Below are 24,731 nucleotides of genomic sequence, written 5' to 3'. Positions count from 1 at the left end.
AAACAGGAATCAGCCACATCAAAAAGTCGTTTGAGAAAAGTTATTTTTTTAGCGCCACAAAGAGGGCGCTTGATTATGCAATTATAGGGGTGTTCACAGGGCAGAATCACTGTGTGTATGTGTGTGTATATGTATACATAAAAATAAACTCGTTTGTCAGCGACAACAGCAGCGGAAGTGGCAGGGCTCGCATTCAGTTAATTTGATTATGCGGCCAAACAAAAGTAATCATAATAATCCGAAAATAATAATGGAAACGGAAGGCAGCAAACAAACAGTGGTAGCGGCAAAAACTCCATTAACTCATAACTATTAACAACTACAGCAACCGACAACTCGTAAACAACGGCGAAACTTATAATGGACACATGTACGGGCCAGTTGCCAGCACACACAAACTACAAAACCGCATTACACACGGGCACACGTACACTGGCGCAGGCTTACAACCACAGGCTCATTATCCTTTTTAATAAAGCTTATCAATGCCAGGACATGCGAGCTGCCAGCAACAGCAGCAGCAGCAACAGCAGCAGGAACATCATCGGGTGGCCAGCAGGCAGGAGTACCAGTCGGCCAGCCAATTATCCCAACTCACACTCTCACACCTGCACACTGCCACACTTACACACTCGCACTATCCTGGCCAAGGGATCCTGTGACAAGACTCCTCCGGTGACAGGAGCAAAGGCACTGCCAGCAACAACACATTAACAATGCCAACAACAACAGCAAACAACGAACAACGATGAGAACGACAAACAGTAAATTCAAAGATAATTTATTATAGCGACACCTGTAATTACCATGAGCCATAAAATAATACCCACACATGCATCTTCCACAGGAATCAGCAATGTGCTGGTGTGTGTGTGTGTGATGTCCCCCAGAAGAGATTAATTGTGGACTCCACTGATGGAGGTATTGGGACAGCAGAATCCCCTTGCCCCCTCTTTTTTCGTGTGTGGCTGCCATCTTAATCAGGACACACATGGAAAACTAAATATGAAATGGCCACATTTAATTGTGTTGCGGCAACAATGTTGTTGCCACAAAAACACAAGCTTAGCTTTGGGTAACCTTTTCATTCGTCTTTCGAACTTTGTGCCAGTCTTAAGGTCTTTGCTTCTAATAGCTCTTTCAAAAAAGAGAAGTATAACCATGTAGCAATTTTTATTTTCAAGAAATATTTTATATTGTAGGAACATAGTGGAAATACCTTATTGTACATATCCACATTATTGTACATAGTAAGATTAAATATAACAAAGCGATAGTGTGAACATTATATTAGAATATAAGGAGCCATTGTGCATCGATATTATCGGTTGAGAAAAAAGATCGATCGATAAGTGAGATCTGCGATCTCTTCTTCTGGTCGGCGTCGAATGATATAGATTGCTTTTTTGTGAACTTACTGTGAACCACATGGGAAAATAAAGTAAACTAATAGAAATAGTGACCTATAATATTTATATTATATAGTAAAAATATTATAATTTGTTTTCCGAATTTTGTAATATTTTACCCTTTATTGCTACAATTTGAATTTGAAACTGTGTTGCAAGTGCTTTTAAATAAGAAGAAAGCTAATATCGTAAGTGAAAGTCACATGTTTGGTGACACTTTCATTTGTAACAAGATTTTTCCCGGACGTGCCGAGGTTACAGCAAGTGTTTTGAGGATATTCCCCATTCTGCTCGGCTTTAGTTTTTTATTGTTTTTGCCCCAAGCTGGCTACACTTTAATCTTGTTCAGCGCACCGCACCGCACCGCAACACACGCACGTACATATTTTATATTTATGCCCGTGTTTGTCCGACTGTCTCTCTAACTGACTGACTGGCAAGCGCCACCCCCGCTTTGTGGCAACCCCCACTCCACCACGCAATCCTCGCCAGTGGGGCCAGTGGATGCCGTGGATCCCGTGACTTGTAGGTATTTTGTGGTCGTCGGTGCGGCATGAAACTATGTTACAACAAACAGCAGTTCGGGGAGCAGCCAGAACGAGAGCCAGCACAGAGCACACAAATGCACACAGGGCGAATACTTGTTCTCGCACAATACGCTTATCCTTTCGTTGTTTTTCCCCGATCCTGGATCCTGTGGAGACCCCGCACCATCGTTGATTGATGTGCTTTTGGCCTGGCTTTAGCCTTAGTGTGGCGCGGTTTCTCATTTTATTGCTTGTCGCTTTTTGTTTCGTTTTGGCCTTTGTCTACGGTTTAGTTGTCCTGCCCCATTCCGGATCCACCACGGAATCCGTCGTCCTGCTCCGTTCCGTTTTCGTGAGCCGTTGCGCAGTGCAAGTTTCCGTAATCGCATACGTCAGAAATTATGTTCTTTCGCCATTTGAAATGACAACAATTTCCTCCTGCAGTCGTGTCACGTCACTTCGTCCTCGGGTGCTAAAAATCTTTTCAGTTGAAAAGCGTTGGAGGTGTATCCAACCTGACTGACTGGGAAACCACTATCAACCGACTGTCTGCCCGGATATCTTTTTAATTACACTAAAACGTGCCGAGTCCCGAATGGAGGTCACTTGGGCTAACGAGCGCCAGTCGCATTCCCTGCAAATATCCTTTCTCCGTGAACAAGGACCCATCCGTCACACGTGCAAAGCGTATGGGCAGGGGTCTCGGGTTGGTTCAAAAAACGAGGAGTAGGACACACTAATCCGATTAGTTTGGCCTGACATCCTGTGCCGGCAGAGTGCAGCCCCTGGTCCCCCGTTGCGGCCCAAAAGGATCCTCCGGCTCATTCATTCATTTCATTCAAATGTGACAAGCCGACAAAATCCAAAAAACAGAAAGAAAAAGTCCCGGGCCAGACAACAAAAGTGGAATAATTAAAAACAACGAAAAAGCGTGAAAGCGGAGAAATAAATTTATCCCGGCAAACATGTCGCCCAAAATGGGTCGACATGGAAACTAGATTTGCCCAGCCAAACGGGCCACATTTTGATGGCAATTTTTGCGCATGCTGTGTGAGATTAAAGGAAGTGCAGGATGCATCGGTCCATATAGCCAGCCACCACATAGATGTGCTCTATTCATTTTGCCGCTTTATGGCCCGTCTCTTAAGCGACAACCTTTCGCCGCTCATTCTGCCCAAGAGCAGTTATTTTTATCACATAATATTTTATTTTAACGGCAATAAAGCGTAATTTAATGAGCCTATAAAATGAAAATACATTGGACCGGGTGAGCCCGGTCGTGCGGGCGTTTCCCGCTCCCGTTGCTACGTCAGCATCCTTGTTGGAAAGGACTACCTGCAAGGAGGCGACCACCCACTCCCCCTCCCCCATCATCTGTGAGCCATCTGTCAGCGTGGCTCATTTTTATGCCAAATTAAATGTCTTTCAGCTCGACCGAGATTTTTGCTTTTGCCTAGAACAAGGATCTGCACAGGAAGAAAAAATTTGAGAAATGTCTAATTATTATTTTAAGAAAACCCAAATTTAAAACATGATTTGTTACAGTATAACTTCACTTAAAAACTGGCTGGCTTGCCAAACATATTAATGAACTTTGTTTCCCGAGTGGGAGGACATTTATTTAGCGACGACCGCCTCGCCTCGCTTCGGTTCTGCAATCCCATTTCTTATACAATTTTCGCTGTCGCGCATATTACACATACGCCCCATATTTCTCGTGTTTACCAAGTCTCTTGGCCCGGTCTCGAGCCTTCCAGTCGTTGGCCTCTCCTTGGGCTTGGCTCGTGCCAGCCACTTGCCAAGAGCCCCCAAAGAAGCCCATACCGTAACTAAGCCCCCTTTTGCATGTCTGGGAACAGTTCAGTGCCTGATATTCCGACTGCGACTATTTATTCGCTGTCTTCGTTACATGGCATGACATTGACTTTTATTTAAATGATTTCTCTCCACTGCACTGCCGCCCCGGCTCGCAACGGATCGGATTGGACTGGATTGGGCTAGGTGGCTGGGTGATGGGAGGTGGAAGTTGGAAGTTGGGGGGTTTAGAAGGTTGGAAGTTCGACTGCAGGGGCAGATCCTTGAATGGCAATAGACTGCTGTGCTCTTGCTTTCAGCTGTTTGTTTTCGCCTGGCAGTCATTGTGCTTGTTGACTGAATGCAACTTGTAATAAATATTGCAGGCGCTCCACTTCCACTTCCTCGGCTCGCTGCTTCCGTTCGCTATAAATATTTGTTAGCCGTTTACTTTGCCATTGCTGATTTGTGATATCTGGTGGAAAATGCTCTCCATATACAGCTCCAGCTACAGTTCCAGCTCCACTGCCTGCTGCAGCTGCAATTGCAGCTGGCAATGTATTAGGCATTGTACGGGATTCAAAGGCAAATTGATCGCATAAATATGGACATGTCCTATTCCTGTATCGACCCAGCTCTTAAGTATGCAACACATTTGCAATGAATTCATATTAATTACCCCGATAAGAGTGCTCCCATCCCAATCGCATACCCAGTCGCCCCCGAAGGCCATTTCAATATGAAAACGACATAAATTTGGCCGAAATGCAAAATCGATGGCATTTCGCAACATTTGCCAAGGGATGGGCATATGCAATGAGCATACAGCATAATGCAGGCACACATGGTCATTAGAATGCTCTAATGTATGCGTTCGTCTGTGTGTGTGTTTGTGTGAGTGTGTGTGTGGGTAATCAGAGCATAGCACAATACTACGAAATAAATTTTTAATTAACCCAAATTTCGAAACTAATAAAATGGCACAATGTACAATCGAACGGACAGTAGTGACACGCAATGAGGCCTTAATAATTTACCCAATAACACACACACTCACACACAGAATGTCCAAATTGGGGAAGGTCCTGCGTAGCTTCATTGTTGGTTTAGCGAGCGCAAAATTGATTTGATGCCAGCGGGCAAACAAGAAAACGAACATTGTTATTATGCAATTACAAGGCGGCCCAGAGTTAATGCACTGCATGATTATTATTAAAATATTTTCGAGCCCCTCGACAAACACAGACAGCCGGCGTCCTCCTCGTGTGTACATTTCACATAACAAATCATGTACAAACAATGTCACAGCAACACCTCCACACCCGTGACCCGTGACCCCCTGCCCCTCGTCCGTTCGGTTTGGCGAACAAATATTTGCACACACAGGGTTTTGTAGGGTGGAAAATGGCCGGAAACCGCTGCTAAACGCAAGCGGATGTGGGGCGCAACAAGCGGGCCGTGAGGCGACTGCTGCTCCAGCTGCTGCTGCTGGCCAAAAACTTTGCCAATTAAACCAGAACCACTTAACCCAAAGTGATAACCCGAATGCCCCAAGCAAATCATGACAGCGCCAGGAAGTACCAGCGCGTTTTCCAATGGCAACGGCAATTCTCCCAACAATTAACTGCTTGGCTGGCAGGCAGTCAGGACCTTATTCTATTAACCATTGGGTGGTGGTGGCTCTAGTGTGCTGCTGCAAAACCTTTAACTGTCACCCTGGCCGCAGTTTACGCTCAGTTAGCCCCGGGCAGCTCATAAACAATTTAAAATGTCATACATGGCGTATGCGCAACGCCATCGCTTACGCGTGCCAATTAAATAGTAGGTTAGGAATTATTTAAGCCACAGCAGCAGGAGCAGCCGCGGCAGGAAGGCAACCTGAAGGAGGTGGGTCGTAAACAAGGCCAACACCCACACACATACACACACACACCCGAAAGCGCACACTTGCTTAAGTTTACGAGCTCGGTCGAAATACGTAAAGTTGTTTTTACGGCACCCACGACTACGTTGCGACGCATGAATGACATACAAGCTTTGCTGTGAGCTGTGTGCTATGTGCTATATGCTATATGCTATATGCTATATGCTATATGCTATATGCTATATGCTGTGTGCTGTGTGCTATATATGTGTCCTTGTGTGCGGCTGTGTTTGTGGTATCAGTGGCCAAGTAATTAAGCAAAGTACAATTTCGTACCATTAAGTAATTTCACTCCATTCATTGACTCGCCGACCGACTGGCCAACTGGCACTTTGACTCAATCCCCCCACCCACACTCCTCCCCTCCACTGGGTTGTTGTTGTTAATTTATCGCCGGAGCAAATGGACTTTCCTGGCCGGCAAAAGCGAGTGCATAATGCTTCCTCCGTCCACGGTGCGTATGTGTAATGTGCTGGCTCATTTACGTGTTCGTTTCGTTTCGTTTCGCTTGCTATTAAAAGGGATTTCTGGCCAAAAGCGAGCTTATGCTCCAACGCGGCGTCTATTTAACATGTGGTCGTGTCCACTCCACCTGTCTGCCCCTTTTCACCAAATGTCAGCCGTAAAGTGTGCTACAGTAGGTCAGATGTTATCCTTTTTGTTTTGGGTGGAGTTGTGTTTATGGTCGGTTAAGTCAGTGAGTAAATTTTAATGCTCTTTTCGTTTAGTTTATCTTTGCCTTATTAATGTCTTTGAGGCGAAGTGGAAAAGATTACGGAGCAGGCGTAAGAGGTAGTAAGCGGAAGAATAACAAGCAAGGGAAACAGATTCTGACCCTTCGATATGCATTTCAATGAGTATACGAGTATTCCGGCTCACAAACAAACTTCTCGGCCTTGGACAACAAGGAATAACAATAACGGCATTGCGAGAGCCAAAAAGGAAAGCCCACGTCCTGTCTGTTTGCCGTTCGCCGGGGCTCCATCTTGTTTGTCCCCACTCAGCAGGTTCCGATGCCACACAATTGGCCAAATGCCATGCCAACAAGGGAGAGGCCAAGGAAAACACACAAAAATGGAAACCAGTGCCGCAACCGCCAGTTGGTAACTGGTGACTGCCAACTGAAAGAGTATCAACCACATGCACTCACACACACACACGCACACACAATGGCTGGGGCACAATGCAAATGTGGCCAAGAACAGAACCGAACCGAACTGAGCTGAACTGTCCTGGCTAGTGGACGGCGTAGATGGAGTTGGTTGCAGGATTAGCAAAAGGTCCTGCATGTAAATCGAAAAGTAGTTCATGTTGATCGGTATTTGGTACGGCCTACAAATTGCCGACAAGCGGTAGAATAAGATACACCCATGGTAAGATGTATCGAAGCCGAATGATTTCTCGAGACACTCGACACATGCGTATGCCAGTCGTATGCACATAAATAATGATGCAGATGTTTAGACGGAAAAATTTATGAGCATCGAAAATAACAGGATTCCGGCAAATGGACGACATAAATTAAGCTCTGTGGCAGACAGGAAATTTCTGCCTTGGTTGCACAAATTAATTTAATCGGAAAATGTTAAAAGTCAGCAAAAAACAAGCAATCAAAATGAAAATCAAATCAAATTAAATTCCATGTGAAATTCATGTTTGCAGGCGAAAGCTTTCCAATTGAAATGGAAATGTAAATGGTCATTCCAATGATCCTGGCAAATGCACCGACAACTGTGGCCAGTTCCTTCAACTGGAATCCCTGCAATCAGGACACCCCCTGGCATGTGTGTGACAATATGATGAATAATGTCGCCCCGGTTCTGAGAGTGGAGTACTCGCTAAAACTTTCTCCTCCGTGCGCGCGTTTTCAGAGTCCTGCCAAAAGGGTCAGGGCTGAAGCACCAGGGCCAAACAAACTTCTATACATTTAAAATGTTTTTCAATAAAACTTTTTCGTACTGCAATTGTTTTTGCCATCTCGCACTGCTCTTATTCTCCTCGCGACTCCACTTCACCTTCAACAAGATGTCGCAGAGTTAGTGTCACTTGCTTGCACTTAGAAAAAGGATAGCGAGGAACTGCTATCTTTAAGATGCCGAAAGTTCAGCAGTTTGGTAATTTGCAATAGTATATATAATTTAAAGACTTACGTGTATATAAAATATCTACAGAAATTTTAAAAATGTATATTTGTTATACACACCAGAAAGATGTTATATATAGCTGCTGCGTTTTTTTTCCGTGTTGTGCTCAGCTGTCAGTTCAATTGTTTTGCACTTGAAGGGCAATTTATCTTCGCAGCGGAGAGAAAAGCAAGACGACTGCTTACAATGCATTTCCGGCACGGAGCCGGTCTGAGAGCCACACACAAGTGCATAATCCTTTTAAATACAACTTGACTGCAACTACGACGACGACGACGATGGCGAGTCCTTGCCAAGAACTAGAATACGACATGCCCTCTGAAGGACTTATGTACTCGAGAGCTTGTTGGCTTGGTTTCCTGCCCCCATGTGCGGGTCGCAATCTGCGAAATCAGGACAATCAATTGAAATTAACATTTAATTAGGCAGAGAAATGCCAGCCGTAATCGCGGACTGTCCGCCCCAGCCATTCAAAAGCCATTTTACGCCAAAGGACATTAACAATTTTATGACAGAGTGCGCAGCAGAGCGGAACCGGCCAGAACATAAAACGAGACAAACAATGCGAGCCGAATATCCACCCAATAAAAGGCAGTTGGCTGTGAAAAGCGGGCATTTAAAACTTGATAAGTAATTAAAACTGGGCGCGGACTAGACATGGCCCCTTCCCCCAGCGGAGAAAACGGAGATATCTCTGGACAGCGGGGGCCATAAAAAATATGAGTGAGGTGCGTTCTGGCGTCGAACAGCCACAAAGTTGTAAAGTATACAGTTGCCATCGGGGGCAGACCGTAAAGTACGTAGCTAGAAAGGACATCGGATCCTGGTGCGTGGTGCGTGGTTCCTTGTCAGACATGGCTAAATAAAACATGAAAACTATGTGACAAAATGACACAAACGCACTGGCTCGTTGGGAAAGGCTTACACTAAGACTGTCGAGAAAATAAAAATAATAAAAGTAATGGCAACAACAAACTGTGTGATACACAAATAAAAAGAAAGTCAGTTGAGTGCGAGTGTGAGCGAGATGGATTTGGGAGAACCAAGGAAAGCTGTTCGCGAACGAATTTCCCATAAAAACTGGGGAAACTGAAGGAAAAGGGGCATGAGGATTCGTTGCCGCCTCACCCCTCCGCAAGGCAAACTATTAACAGAGCACCAAAGGGAGAGAGATTGGGCACAGAGACATCGGGGGGCGGAGGGGTGAGTTAAACTAGGTGAAAGCCGCACAAAACGACATCGTTGACAAAGGCAACTGGGGACGGGAAAGTCGGGAAAAAGGTAACGCTAAAAATGCCAAAAAGTGAGAATATGAACGAGTGTATCCATGTGAACACCCATCCACACACCCACACATACTCACACACATTCGGGGGATGCCTTTTATGTGCATGGAAGCCATTTGTAGTTTATTGTTAGCTTTGTGTGTGTGTGAGTGTGGGTGTGTGTACGGGAGTGTGTACCGTTATCACTTTGGGCCCTGTCTATGAACAGCAGCCGTCGAGTTGGCCATAAAATATTATTTTATGATCTGCGGTCGTTGCTCCTTCAAGGAGATTTTCGTTTCCGAATTTGTTGCAATAAGTTGAATGGCGAATACTTAAAATGGGCTAACAAATCTGAACCATATCCCAAGCAACCCAACCTTCGGATGGATACTCGAAATAAAGATACCGACTTAAGTCAACTGAGGTTACACGTAAATTTCCCATTCCTTGCCATCATCCGCAGCTCAAGCTGAAGTTTATTTCTATATGCTTTCGCAACGTGAGCGCATTTCGGAACTGAGTGTTAACAGCGGGTGCATCCGTAATACCCACTCAGCCACTCGTCCTTTTTGCCCTGCTCTTGTTGTTTGCCATTTTCATTTGCTGCTCTCTTGTTTTTCACCGGCAAATATTTGCCTGGACTGCGCTTAGTCGGTGCACTCGTGCACTCGTGCACTTCCATCTGCACTGCATCTGCATTGCCGTCTGTGCAATTCGCCTGAAGTGTCATTGCGAGGTTGAAGATGCTTCCTAAACCCTTTCAGGGCACAACGGGTGCCATTTGGTGGCGATAACGGTGCGTATGCGTAATATTTAATTGCCTTGTACCAATCATTTTCTGTCTGCCTTGGCTTTCACAACCACTCCTCAGTTCCGGCCATAATGCCAATCAAAAGTCAATGCTATAAGCATTCAATTGTTTGCCACCGCATCCACACAGCCATGGTTCACATGAGCCACGAGCACATGATTCATGTGTATGAATTTTTACAACGCTGCCACGTACTATTTGAATACTCTCTGTGGAGGAATGGTTCCGACTACTTTGTTTGTTGGTTTGATAAATTTGAAATGCTAACATTATTTTTCTATATATTATATGTTAAATATCACTACTCAGCATAAATAACGAGTTTAGCGACTTGCTTCCTGATTTTATTATGTTAAATGATCGATCGGATTTTGTAAGCTGCATTTAACCCGTTACTGCATTTAACCCGTTTAATTTTGTACCAACGTAATATTTGGAATTTATTTCCTTCCGAAGCGTATTCAAACTTCGCTAGGCAGTTGTTTTTGTTTCATCCTTTTTCACTTTACTGATTTTCCCAATCATTTTCGCGAATGCGCCGCCGAGAACAAAGCCATCCAAACCAGTCCCCCGTCCGATTTCATCCTGTTCCGCCACTTCCGTCGCCGACATCGTGCAAACAAATGCGCATAAAAATCCATTATTTTAGCAAACACAACACGCATACACTCACACCTACCCACACCCACCCACACCCACACCCACTTCAAGCCACACTCCAGCAGCCCCCTCGCCACCCCTTTACATTCCAATGCATTGGTGTGCAGCTACAAGCAATTTTTTCTCTGCACAAAATAAATATAAGAGCGTTGAAACGAAAACATTTTGGAACAATATAAAAATTGCAAAAACGAGCACTCTTGGACTCTGTGGGTGGATGCAGAGGTGGGGGGCAGTGGGAGTGGGAAATGGAAGTGGGGGTGGGAAAAAGGTGCTAGCCCCACAAGCAGTGGGGCCGAGGGTGGAGTGGGGGCGGCGTTTATTGGCAACAGTGTTGCTATTTGTGTAAACGACTCGTAAAATTTTATGTTGAAGCTGCTGCATACTAGTGGCTCTGGATGTGGCTCTTTTTTTTGGAACACTCTCCGCGTTGTTTTAACCCTTTCTGCCATTTTTCTGTTGCGGGTACAAACACATGTAAGGAAGGGGTCAGAGGTCAGCCTACAATTGAGCTGCATGTGGTAGTGGTTCCTTTTTTCGGGGATTGCATACTTTCGGGCTGCGTTTCGTTGGGGAAAATGGCGCAAATGATTGTAAACACTGATTACAATTATGCGGGCGGAAAACGGAAGGTGTGTGTGTGTTCGAATGTGTATGTATGAGTGTATGTGTGTGTGTGTGTGTGTAAGCTTATCTACCCATTAGCCCCCTCCCCGATGCTCCGTTGGCTATTTTCTTTTCAATTTGTTTTGTTGTCAGTTCCAGCGAAATTGACATCTATTTTATGTTGCAGCTGCATTTCAATTTTCCAGAAGGGAAGGGATTCGAGTACGAAATACATGTAAATATTGGATATTGATTGCATTTCGCTTCGCCTGCCAACTTGTCAATGTCAACATAGTGGCAAAGCGGGGCATCGGCGGTTTGGGAAAGCGTCGCGGCCGGGAAATGCGTGATAGATCGCTCAACAATGGCGCCAGCGGAAAAGCGAAAAACTTTTATTGAAATTCATTAGTGGTGCACTGGAAAAGTTTGCATATTTACTTCCGCCCTGTCATACAATTTCCCCTGCCTTTTTTTCCGGATTTAATGAAGTGCAACTGACATGGCACTTGGTGTCTCTGTCTTCATTTGAATATAATTATGACTGGCACACTGGGGAAAAATGTGCACCTGTCACCGAAAATCCCCATCGAAATAGGGGCAAGCTACGCACACATGTAGTTCGAAGCTCTCTGCTTTTTAGGTTGCTGTGCCAGAGGAGCAAAGATTTAATTTGCTGATGAAGTTCGTGCATCTGCAGTCGCCTCAGCTGCAGTTTACATCCCCCAATTCCTAGCTATACAAATAGCCAAACGTTGGACCTGCCACTGCTGGCAAATATGATCCACTGCCGAAATGGTTGAGCTGAGGGCTCTGCTTGTGCTTGTGCTCCGGATTCTGTGTCCCAAATTAGAAACAAATTTGTTTAATTCAATAAAAAAGAAACTTGATTAAGAGCAATGCAGGCGAATGAGACATATGCAAACAGAAAGTTCCCGGCTGGCAATTAACATCCTTGCTGAAAAATAAACACCAATATCAGCCAAATGAAATTTATTTTAATTTCAAATCCTTGAAGTGAATCCACTTACCCACTCCCATTGGCGAACGACAGCCAAATGAAATGCAACCGAAACCGAAACATGTGCAAAAACGATATACCTCGGATGATGTGTTGCTTTACTTATCATCAAAGCGGGTAATTCTGTTATTTTTTGGTTGCTGGTTTTGGTTGCGTATAAGAGCACTACATTGCCGCTGCACATGCGAGTATATTTGTTATATGAGGGACGCCCAAATGTCTGCGTGCCAGGAGGAAATGGTTTAATCTTGTTTGCCACGAGTGGAAATATGGCCAGGGCAAGGGTTAAAAATTAATGACGCGTTCCGGGGACCCAACACAAATGTTGTCAAAGGCATCAAAGCGCCTGCCCACACACCCACACACACCCACCCACACCCACTCATTTCCACACCCACACACAGGATACGTGCAGGGAGCGTTTCCAATTAAGCCAATCGAGCTGCAAAAAGCCAACCAGGAACGGAAAAGGACGAGGAAGGGGAAGAGGATGTGGAAGTGGAAACGGCGCGTAATTAAAATTTAATTTGCGCCCAAAATTAGACTATGAAATTTCAATAAGGCTCTTTGGATGTTCGGCAGCGAAAAGGCAAATATTGTACTGCCAAAAAAAAGCCAAATGTTAACAAAGTAAATTAGTTGAATTTTGCAACGAAAATCCCTTTGATTAAACGCAGCCAAGTGGATGAGATGAAGCTGTGGACTGGGAAGCTCAAAGGAAATCTTCACGGGTCTAAATATTATTTATGCCCAGCTGCATCATGGTTCTCAGCTAAAGGCATTTGAGGCACTCCATCAAGTTTAAACTTCAATTTATTCCTGTAATTACTGATGTTATTTTATCAACATTTGGCAGGTTTATGTGGCTCAAGTAAGCATAGTTTTCTTCCGTGTATCCCGAGCTTAAATAAATAACCAAGTCGCTGCTAAGCAGCCAAGATACAAGACAAACATGGCGACACATTCAGTTGTGTTGCCTTGTTCTACACTCCCTTGGCAACCTAAGCGCATAAATTGTCAAAACGAAGTGTTTGGATTAAGCTGCGAGTTGTGCTTGCGGCTAGCAGGAGACCATGACCTCGCCTGGCCGCAGTGGCTAGGAGTGCACCACCCACTTGTGTGGCATCCACCACCCACCACCCACCTGCTGGCCAATTTATTTATACGCATTTAAAACTGATTTATGTGCGGGTCGGGGCGAGGGAAGACAGCTTCCCGCCCCTCTTGGCCAGCAACCACGTGAGTTGCGTCTTTAATTTAGCTGCCAACAAAATCCAACCACTTCCACCCTTTTTTGCAAGCCACGCCGCTCGCCACAAATGCATTTTCAATGGAATTTCTCACTTGCTAACGTGTTTTCAGCTCTCGGAGCTCTACTTTCTCGTGAGCTGCCAACGATTTATGTGCCATGTTCTGGCGTTTCGCACCTGCCCCTCTCACGTCCTACTTCATCCAGTCAGCGAGATTGCTCCTCTGCTTAAAGTCGAACTTACCTTAAATCTGTTTTGGCACAATAAAAATACCCACACACTCCGCTGGGCCCTTTATGCACAGTTGCCTGCCAACCGGGCTAAAAGACGCTTTACATGGTGCACACTCTGTAGGAAAATCTGTTATCGCATTAACAATTTCCTACTAATTTCGACACACAACCGGGGTAGCTTGGTGGTGAGGGAAAAATCCTGCAGATATAATTAAATTGCGTGCCAAACTAACCAGGACTTGGGGTAGTAGGAAATATTATGGAAAATTAATAGGAAAACTGTATACTCTTCTCGACCTAAGGAGAGCATAGATTTGTACAAATATTTTTTTCTTTATTTCTCATTTTGTTTTCCAAATAATTATCATTAATCTCTTATAATATGTAGGTCCGCATAAGAATAGGTATACCGCACAAAAAGAGTATGGAATGTAGGCATAATAATTTCATTAGGAATCACGACTCTACCAAGCAAAAATCGAGAAGAGAAAGCTTAATATTTCCCTCTTGTATTTAAGTAATTATGCTAGGTGTCCCCCGGGAAAATACGACTGATTCGCGTTCGTTTGCCTGTCAGCAGGAGGCTTAAATGTTTGTATTTGTATTGCCATTAATTCACAAAAATCTTCATTATACATAAACATGTTATTTATACAGCCATCGGCTATTCACAAAGCGAGGTAAGCCGCTTTTCGGGCAAACACTGCGAGAAAGGGGAGGGGGGTTGGACAGGAATCGACAAGGACATTGTGGGCACGCACAATGCTGAAAGTGGCGAAAAGGGGGGGAACCGTGGCCAAGGCCTCGACATAAGTCCTTGCACATCAACTCAATTGATGACCCTTTGGCAGTTTAACTGCCTCAACATCGCTTAATGTGCACTCCATCAACATAAATCACTCATACGTCGCGTTAAACACGCTCAAACTTCAAATGACGTGTATTTAAGCGAAGGGGTGCGGCGGGGTGGGCACACGGCCATGGCCATAAATTAATTAAGCCTGCCCGCTTCTCACTCGAAGGTCCAAGTTCGTGGCCCCGCCCCTTTCGCTTCTTTAAGCTGCAATTAAACTGTAAAAGCGAACGGTCCGCCAGCGAGCGATGGCAGCGGCGGCAACAGCAAATTACAACCATTTACAATTAATTTGAACAACACGCTGCCATGCAAATGGCGTGCCATGGCTCATAACTTCCAATGGCCACCGAAACCCACACGCCGACGCACTCTTTGAGCCATTAAAAAAGGAGCAAAGGACCAAAAGGCGAGCAACGTGCAAATACTCAATTAGCATATCAATAAATCAAGAAGTGAGTGGTGTGGGTGCGGCAACACCTCTGTCCTTCGCCGCCGGGGCAATCAAAATTTAGTTAACAACGCCAAACAATTTATTAACTCACAGCGAGCCAAGTCGTTCGACCTTGAGGCTGGCAACGTGACGTATACGTAATCTGATGGCGTGCCAACCCAATTAATCAAGAAGCCCTGCGGCTCGGACGTATTGGATTGCACTTTTGTCAGGATACATATGAATGTTATATGAGGTCGCGATGGTGCGAGCACTTTTTCATCGCAGCAGGTATTGATGGTGTCAAAAACGGTGATTAATATAAATAATTCATTTCATCATGGTCAATTAAGCATGTTTTAATTGTAAAATGTTGCGTCTCATTTGAAAATAAATTAGTTTTAAGCCTCAGTCAGTTCTGAAATGTCCCCTGGGTCGCTTGTATTTTCTATAGTCGTGAGTAAAAGCGTTGCTTTAAATCGGATATATTTTGATCGGTTTGGTTTAGCTACTGCTCAGGTATTTTAACCTGATCAACTGCGAAATAAACTGCAAATTGGAAAGGAAAAGGGCCGCAGTATGTAAATAATAAAACCAAAAACATAGAAAGCTATTTCTGCATATCCTGCCAGGACTTGTCCGTTAAATGCTGCCAGCTAACACGTCCCAGCTTAGATAAAGGCAATGTCGAATGTAGAAAAAGTCTCAACTTGCCAGCGCACCGAAAATTCAACTTTGCCGAACTATATACGATTAATATGGTGAGCTGGAAGTATAGCCAAACCCAACTATATATACTTTATCCTACTAAAACAGTGCATTGAGGAGTGCAACTACATAGGCAGCGGGTACATCGAAATCGATCCACCCTTTCGCCTTGATCTGGCCAACATCCACATCAACCTGCAGACGATTGCACCCCAGCCACAGAATGAATCGATTCCATTCCTGGTGGATGCGTATCGGAAATGCGAGTTATTCCGATCGTCGCACGGCAGACGATTCACTCTCCACCTGCCCGATATTGAATTCATCGAGGAACCCTGCAACCCCTTTGCCTTACAAATCACCATATGCATCCGCATCCATGCAATGCAAAAGTGTCCCAGCGCATTCTACGTGGACAGCGAGGAGTGCCGATTGGCCAGGGAATACTTCATACAGTGCGTCGGGGATATCGAAAGCAATCTTGCCTAGGCATCAACCTGAAATCAGCGAAAGTTCATACGTATCCTGTGAGAACTTCCAACGGGACCTGCTAAAATGTGTTGAGAAATAAAGGAAAGAGTCGTAAAAGTCATAGATGAAATATGGCAATTTGACTGTGAAGTCCTCGGTGTGGGCTTTTCTGCTCTTGGCTGCACTGTCCCAACTGCAAATTGAATCACACTCACACACACACACACCACACACACACAGAGGACCTGCTCGCATGTCAATGTCCTCTGCTGACTTTGCATAACTTCGTCTGCTGCTGCCAGCTCCCCTCGCTCTTTCACTATTTAAACTTGTTAGTTTTTTGACACTTTTTTTAACACATGCACATTACTTGCAATGTGAACGGGTATGCCCAATTTAAGGATTAGTTGGTGGCGACATAATTGCACGATTAACATAAACAGATTAGAAAGAACATAACGCTTTTAAATGCTTTCATCCGTTGCAGTATGATTATATATATTGGCTAAAGACAATACGTTAAACCTAAAAATAATAAGTAATCTCTATTCGACCACTTGCTTAGGTAACATTTGCCTAGACAAGTCAGCAGCAAAGTTGCCGTTATATATAACACGTCTGTCGGTCTGTCTTCGGGTGGTTTCACTGTGTTTTTTGTCGGTGTCGCAGGACATGTTATGCAACTGGAATAAAGGAGCAGAATTTATGTGTTAGCTGGATGACTGTGCCAGCAAGTCCTTGGCCATCCCCCACCCTCCACCTCCCCCCTTCCGTCCTCGCCGTGCCAATGTGTCTGGCTTTGCAGCGTCAGGTTAAACGGGATTTATGTCCTTCAAGACGTGCAGTCTCAGCCTGTTTTCTTAAAACAATTAACGTATTACGGCTCTCTCCTTTGGCCTCGCCCTCCTGCCAAATCCATCTTGCTGCTCCGTGTTTGTTTCTCTGGCTGGGAGTGGATCCAGTTCTGAACTGATTTGCATTTCTAGCCGAGAAGAAGCTGGCAGGGAGGAACACTGGATGCCCCGGGCCGACAATCAAAGGACTTTGACTTGGCTTGGCTTGGCATTTTTCTTTAATTACGCCCTCGAGTCAAATTAAAAGCAAATGATAGTTGTCTCCCTTTTGCTGTATCCTTTTGCCGCCTTTGCTCCTTTCGTTATCTGTGGCTCTCCGGGATTTGCCAGTTTACTTAGTCAAATCAAAGCTTTCAAGAAAATTGTTTTCCTTTCTTTCTGATGGTCAAACTGCTGACCAAGCACCAAGTAGTCGGCACACACACCACTATTACCCACTTTAACAAGATCTCACACATTCATAGCTCCTTATTACAGCTAGACTGCTTTGTTAGCTGCATGTCCTTGAGTGCACTCGAGTCGGAGCTTTTGAGTTTGAGGTTTTTGTGGCAAATAATTTGTGTAATTAAGTGACCACCAACAGCCCCCCCTCCAGTTAATTGCTTATTTGTGTAGCTAATTAGTTGGGTATTGCCAACAAACAGGAGATGGCCAGGCATCTGAAGAAGACTTCGCTGATGATGATGATGGTGATGATGCCTCCGAGAGTGGCTCAATTCAGCTCACACCACAGTCCCTGATTTTTTTCCACACTCCCATCAGACGTAGTCTAGCACTCGTAATTAAAAAAGGACCATAAAAGCGACGGGGAAGTACAAAAGTGAGGCACGTGTGCTCCTCATCCCAGGGTGGTCCTTTTCCTCGTCCCGCCTGGCGGGCTGCATAATTCAGGCAAGATCCTGCACCACTGCACCACCAACCACCATAACAAGCTGGCTGGGCTGGCGGCGTGCAATCAAAATTATTATAATTGCGACGCGTTCGCCTTTGTGCGACAACAATGACTTCCGCTTCCGTGCTGAAATTCGCCTGTGTCTGCTTGTCATTCCATGTGCCATGTACCCACTGCATTGTTTTCCATTGGAGCAGCAGAAACGGAGATACTGTGCTGGGTGGGTGGAACAGCACATTAAGTGCCTGCAAAAGACGAGCAACAAAGTGAACAGCTGCGGGATGGGGGTGGAGCATGAGTGCTCTGCCATGGGGAAGCTGAAAGATGGGAACAACGTGCTCAAGTCCTGGCACAATGCAGAATGCAAAATGCAAAATGGGTGGATGGTGGTTCCGGATGGGACACATTTTATGCAACCAGTTACTATAATAGAGTGCAGCCAGCTAACTGAGCTCATCTCGCTGCTCGAGGGTACTCATGAGATCAACTGGCCTTAACTGCTGCGACTAAATGTAATCAATCAATCAGTCAATCCGTCAATCAGTCAGTCTGGCCTCAATCAGCAGTCAAGTCAAACATCAGCCACACTCGGCCCCTAATGAAATAATTCAATTTGCGCTAGCCTTTGGCTTGATTATGATTATTATTATTATTACGACGACTGTGATTATCAGCACTCGAACTTTGGCAGGCGTTATTAATTGGGACAAAGTGCTGGCTCTGGCCAAGGAAATTCTCCCTGCCCGAATGTGATCGGTGGCCAATCAATGAAAGTGCCAGCCGCACGCAACGTGCAATTTAATCAGTTTAATTAATAAGCAACATCGTTTGTCAGCACAAGGGTTGCCTCGGCCCGGAAATTGAGTGGCATTGTTTGTCACGGGCATAAACAGTCCTCTAAATGGCAGCCCTGATTGCTGCTGCTGCTGCAATGTTATTGGCCTGGCCAAATCCAGAACTTGGCATAGGCCTATTTTTAAATGACTTATTTATGGCACTCGAACAGGTCACGAATGGCAGGGCCGTCTCTGGTAATGGCTTCATTTGTCTGGCTCTGGCTGATTTATCTAAATGAATTGTTACTGCCGCGTATTTGTCACAATTCCGATGGGGTTTTATCTACCGATTCCGATCCCGATCCTGGCCCACTGCCCGCCTCCTTTGCCTGCTGTCCCATTCGCTTTGGCTTTCCGCTTCTAATTGCCTCGCATGCGACAACCAAAGCCTGCCGTGGAAATCCCCCTTTTCCCCATTTTCCCTTTTCCACTTTTCCCCTTTTCGCCTTTTTGCATATTTAGTGAGCCAAGCGGGGGAAGCTTAGTGCTGTGCCATCGCAAAATATGTGGCTACCAATTTCGCTTTGGGTCCCTTGCTGGATTTAAAACGCAATCCATAGTTTCGTGATCGATGGCCATAGACATTAATGGTGCTAAGTGGGCCATAAAAGCAAATGAAACTTTGCGGCGACTGCAGTTGAAGGCGGTCCTAGGAATTATATAAAAATTACATACATAAACTCGAGTGGCCACTTGACTGCCATATGAATCCGCACACACAACACACACACACATCACACCCACACCCACACCACTCAAGTGGTCCACTCAGACACAAATATTACAATGGCAGCGAGTACAATACAATAAATCAACGACTCGGGCAAACTCAGCAGCTCGACGGCCTGCTACAAATAAATGCATAAACTTCGAGTGTCAAACAACAAGGAAAGTATGAAAGTGTGGGCGAGAAATGGAAGAGTGGGAAAGTGGGAGAAATGGGACAAGGGTAAGCAGGTTGAACCGTTCCAAACCATTTCGCTCCGCAATCAATGAGCTATGAAAATATGGAAAAATATAAGCGACAAAACGTGCCATCCATTGTCTATCCGAAATTCGGGTGTAAGGTGGCTATTTTGTCAGTTTACAAATCACCGTCCATATGCAGCTGACTGGTCAATTGGCGCCTGACATTACGCATTCGCAACGTTGGCCGAGAGGAACCTGAATCGTTGTTACAGATGCTTGCAAACTCATGAAATAATACAAGCACGCATCGATTTAACCTCTGCAGGGCGTGGCCCATCCAGAAAGGCAGACACAAAGTCGGCAAAGAGCAGAAATCTGTTGAATATCAAATAACAATCACTTGGCAAGCTAAATATATCATTATGCCTAAGTAGGCGGTCGTATGGGTAGGGAAAGTGGGTGGCAGGAGTTTTGAACAGCTACAAAAAGCTTAGCACATGCGAACATGCGAGCAAAGAAAAGGGATCTGACTATGTGAGTGTGTGTGGGTTGGGGAGATTTGTTTGTTGCCTTTATTTTGTTGTATTTTTTGTTTCCTTTTTTGGGGTGGCTGTTTGTCGGGGCTATCCTTTTCGCCTCCTCATCCTGGCGCCTTTCTTTGCTACTTTTTATAATCCTCACAGCTTGCATGTTTGCCTAGCACCTACGAGGGATAGAAAGCTGCGGATGGGTCGATGATGCGGAACAGGTTTAAAAAGTTTAAGCCGGAGAATCCTGTTGTTGCGGCTGATGCGGGGAAACTCCTCTCGTTTGCCGAGTTTTATATATAATACATTTGGAAAAATTTACAAATCATCTTGCATATTTGATTTGCATACAAGATTTTTCATCGCAACTGCCGATACCTTTTCCGGAACATCCTCTCGGGTGCTTGTATTTGTGTTTGTGTGTGTGCGAGTGTATGTGTGTCCTTGAGCTCGTTTGTATGTCGCCGAATTGCACAAGAGATTCACAAATTGCTTTCATTGATTGCCGACAAAGCCGAAGTGTGTGAGGTGAATGGGGACTTTTGTGTCGGCTTGTGTGTGTGCCAAAGAGGGTGTGGTACGCGTAAGTGTGTGCGTGGGAGCTGGAAGCACCTTGACTGCCGGTGGGAATATTCTTTCTTAAATTCCCGCCAGTTTCCTTATGCTCTTGGCATGTTAAACTGCTGGCAAGAGAAAACCCCGGCCACGTTGCGTATGAGTAATGTCGCTGTGGGCCGGCAGCTGAAGAGCCCAAACAGCATTTTATAACTGACCAGATGCTAAGAGCCGGGTCGCGACCAGTTGACCCATTTGATTTTTTTTTGGTTTATGCACTTAAAAGTCAGCCATAAAGTTCAGGATGCCGAGACGCGTAATTCGAGAGAATTAGGTTTTGAAAGAACTCATGAAAAGAGCATACAAATACAATAATTTTGTTAGAATAAATGTGTCCAAAAATAGAAAATAGTTTTTTACCAGTGTAGTTCCCCTGGCCATTTGTCGTTTGTTGCGTGCCGTGGACGTCTACGTGAAATTATTACGCTGCAATGCATCATCAAAAGTAAACAGCAGCAGCAGCACAGCAAAAGCAGCTCGGCACTAGACAGCTTGAGGAATGGGGATGCGGGTAGCGGGTACGGGTGCGGGTGCGGAAGTGGCAGGGGGAGGGGGAGGAGAATGGAGATGGGGATGGACGTTCAGATGGGGGCGGTCCACCGAAATGTGCGTCTGACATATTGGAGAGCGCCAAGAGCCGGAAAAGTGGAAACTGGACGGCGGGCAGTGGGCAGTGGCCAGTGGGCAGTGGCCAGTGGGTGGACCTATAAATTCAGAGCGGCATACGCAGCGCACAAAGGGGAGGGAAAAATAACACACAAACGTATTTAAAAAGTCTTTTATTTAACCGCTACACAATTGAAAACAAGCAATTCTAATGAATGCCGAATGCCACTGCATTATGGATACCCTGTGAGGCAATATCCAAAATTCATTTGTTACCAAAGGCTTTGTCTTTCAAAAGGGCTTCTAAATCAGATATAAACCAAACTTTATCGGGAGCATGATTTCAATTTTAAAACTCTTGCGTTCACCAGTTATGCCATTTTTTAGCTGCCCATGCAGGGTATCCTTGGGAAGCATCAGCAGTTAGCGAAACACTAGATGGTGGACATGCCACTAGAGTAATTGTTATCCTCGCTGGCTGTGCACAGGCACGTAAAGCCCTTAAAGCATGGACCGAAGAGCGGGAGAAAAAGAGAGTGGCAACAGTGGCAGAGAGAGAGACAGAGACAGACAGGACTAACAGGACGAACAGAAACAGGCTAAACAACAACGGCACTTCACGGCACGAGCCGTGCTGCAGGAGCTGAAACAATCCTATAAGCAGCACTCAGCGGCACGCACTTGAAGCCCGTGCTCGTCCTGCTACCCGAACTCAAACCCAAACCCAAACCCGGACCCGGAAAAGTGGAGCGAACAGCCCGGGCAGCTAAAACTGCAATCGCAGCTGGCTCCGGAATCCGGATCCTTGTCTATTTGCCTTGCCCGTGCGAACGACTATGAGCGCAGCTGGGGCGGCACTTTTCCTTTACGGCTCTCAGGCGAGGCTCAAATTTCGTTGCTACTGCTTATTTATTTTTAATATTTTTATTTGCCCTGCAAATAGCCAGCGGCGGTTTCACTGTGTTTTATTTACTTTCGCTGCTGCGGCATCGCTTTATTTTTGTTTGCCAGTGGTTTTCCGGCGGGGCAAATCTTTGCATTAAAATGCGTTTCAATTAAGTGGGCCGACTTTTGTTTGGTCACGCAGAAATTAAACAGCCCGGCCGGAATTCCCTCACAAGTTTCATAAGTCAGGTCCGCATGAAGCGAAGCAGCACTTAAAAGGCAGTGCAAAAGTTGGGTAACTCCGCTGTATAATTGAAATACAAAGCCCATTTAAACGAAACCCGATAAAAAGCGGAACCGGCGACACCGTGGGGGCAGCCTGAAATAAAGCAGCAAAGTGGCAATCACGCCAATCACGCGTAATAAATCATTGCGTGAGCGAATGTTTCCATGCGCCCATTTTATAGGGATATACAAGTATATATAGTCGTATATCCAGTTTGTGTAGCATTTGGGCGGGTGAAACGGGCGTCGGAAAAGACGGAAACTCGACGGAAACTCGACGGACTAACGGCAGTTACGTGTGGCCAACGCACGCAATAAGTGTAACCGTATTTTTTATACCCATACCTATGCACATCCGCCTAGCGGGAAAACTCCCCAAACACGCATGAAAAGCGCAAGTTGACAGCCAAACAAAAGCCGAAAAGCGACGGTGGCCCATTGTGAGCGATGACAAGTGCGGATTGGCTACGCAAACAGCAATTAAAGAGCCAAAAGGCTTCAATTAATCCTCGACCTCTTGATATCGAAGCAGAGCCATGGCCACGACCTGCTGATCAACTGGCTGACTTTCTAGCAGAGAGCAAGATAAAGGAAATGATTATTATGTGTTTAATTTAATAATGGTAGGAAAATAGCAATTTTATATGTACAACAGCAATATTTCATGGATAAATTCTTGAAAGGTCTCCCAATTAACAACTATAAGATATTAAAACTTAAGCTCGCTCTCAAGGATGAATTCAAGGACAGCATTTTCATCTAATAAGCCTTTTGCACTTGAGTTATTGTCGGTGCTTTTAGACAAGTGGAATTTCTCAGCAGGCTCTTACGCACAGCTCCCTTATCATTAGGCAACCCAAACTTGTGGACCACGCCCTACACGCCATTCTCGCCCTCCACGGCCCACAGAGCCCACATCCATTATCTTTAGCAAGCAGCGCGTGTAATTTTCAACCTGTAATTGGTGTAATTGAGTGCAAGTGCGGAGAAAATATTCAACATGCCAGCAATTAACATAAATTCTCCGTTGCGCGTACAAAAATAAAATAAAAAAGCGCGGAGAAAGCGGCCAAATGATAATGAAAGAAGCGCGCACACACACATACACACAAACATGCATATCTGGGGGATGAGGGGTGTGAAGATAAGCAAATGGCCGCCATTTTGTGAAGCGTTCATAATTACCCGCGTGTCGGTGTGTGTAAGAGAGTGAGGGCGAGAGAGGGACACTGCATTGGTGTGAGGGCGTGACAAATGCAGGCAGCGATTTTATAGAAGGGTTACGAAATGGTAGCATACTTACATGCGCAGCGGCCTGAGCCGGAAACGGAACCCTCGGCGGAAGTAGTTTATGTAAATGACAGACCCAGCATTCCGCTTTTTCCATTTGCCATTCTCCATCCGCCATTTTCTCACCTCGCCATCCTTTTCTTTTGCTTGCAGAAATCGAGGGATTTCAGCGATTCTCGGAGCAGCCCAAATACACGGAGGTGAATCCCGCCGAGGACACGCTGCTCACATGCAAAGTTATCGACAAGCGTGGCACGTGCTCCTGGCAAAAGGATAACAAGGTAATTATATCAGCCCACCGAGCCCATCTATCGATGGCTCCAGTTTATAAACATTTTGATTAAACTCATAACTTGGCCGAAAGTCTTGCCCAGGCGCAAACAGCCGAACTTTGCTCGCACACTAGCACACAGAAACACACACATTCACACAAACACAGACTCAACGACGTGTCCTAGCTAGAAAGCTCATATCATATGCGTGGCGCGTCCTGCGGTTCAATTAAGTGTTGTTCTTTTGGCCTCCACATGTGGCGAATGTAATTTACACCCTGGCCAGGACGAGTCAATAATGAAAGTTGGCCGTGTATGCGGACGCGGACAAGAGGCCAAGGGTCAGGGGTCAGGGGTCACACGACCTGGGAACACAGCACCCCAGACAGCCCTTCATTGTTCGCCGTTGATTAGAACACTGGCCAGCGCAACTTTTAATCGAAAGTGCGTGACAGCAAAGGACTAAGGGGGCGAAATGCGCCACATTCGCTTTTATGCCAGCGCAAACATGAAAATATCGTTTCGACCTCTTTGGTTGTTTGGCAGTAGATCCCTCGCCAAATAAAACATTTTTTGTTTTAATTGATTTGGCTTATGCTGTCACGGTGGCCATTTTATTTTGCAGCCATTTCGCGCTGATCCCAATTTATT

General features: G+C 45.3%; 2 protein-coding genes across 2 annotated transcripts in view; both read left to right on the top strand.

The window, feature by feature from the left end:
• The window catches only part of LOC6536217 (irregular chiasm C-roughest protein-like), a 68,755-nt gene that overhangs the window by 8,897 nt on the left and 35,127 nt on the right, over window positions 1–24,731 (top strand). The window contains 1 exon segment of the mRNA XM_015192122.3: window positions 23,962–24,089. Within this exon segment, the coding sequence (XP_015047608.1) occupies window positions 23,962–24,089 (128 nt within the window).
• Window positions 10,847–16,232, top strand: LOC26536206. Its single transcript, XM_039375882.2, has 4 exons — window positions 10,847–15,386; window positions 15,439–15,507; window positions 15,563–15,691; window positions 15,747–16,232. Exons 1-4 carry the CDS (start codon window positions 15,354–15,356, stop codon window positions 16,125–16,127), a joined length of 612 nt encoding a protein of 203 aa, XP_039231816.1. The 5' UTR covers window positions 10,847–15,353; the 3' UTR covers window positions 16,128–16,232.

The sequence above is a fragment of the Drosophila yakuba genome, chromosome 3R (genome assembly GCF_016746365.2).
Source record: "Drosophila yakuba strain Tai18E2 chromosome 3R, Prin_Dyak_Tai18E2_2.1, whole genome shotgun sequence".
NCBI lineage: Eukaryota > Metazoa > Arthropoda > Insecta > Diptera > Drosophilidae > Drosophila > Drosophila yakuba.
This window is presented reverse-complemented; position numbering and strand designations above follow the sequence as displayed.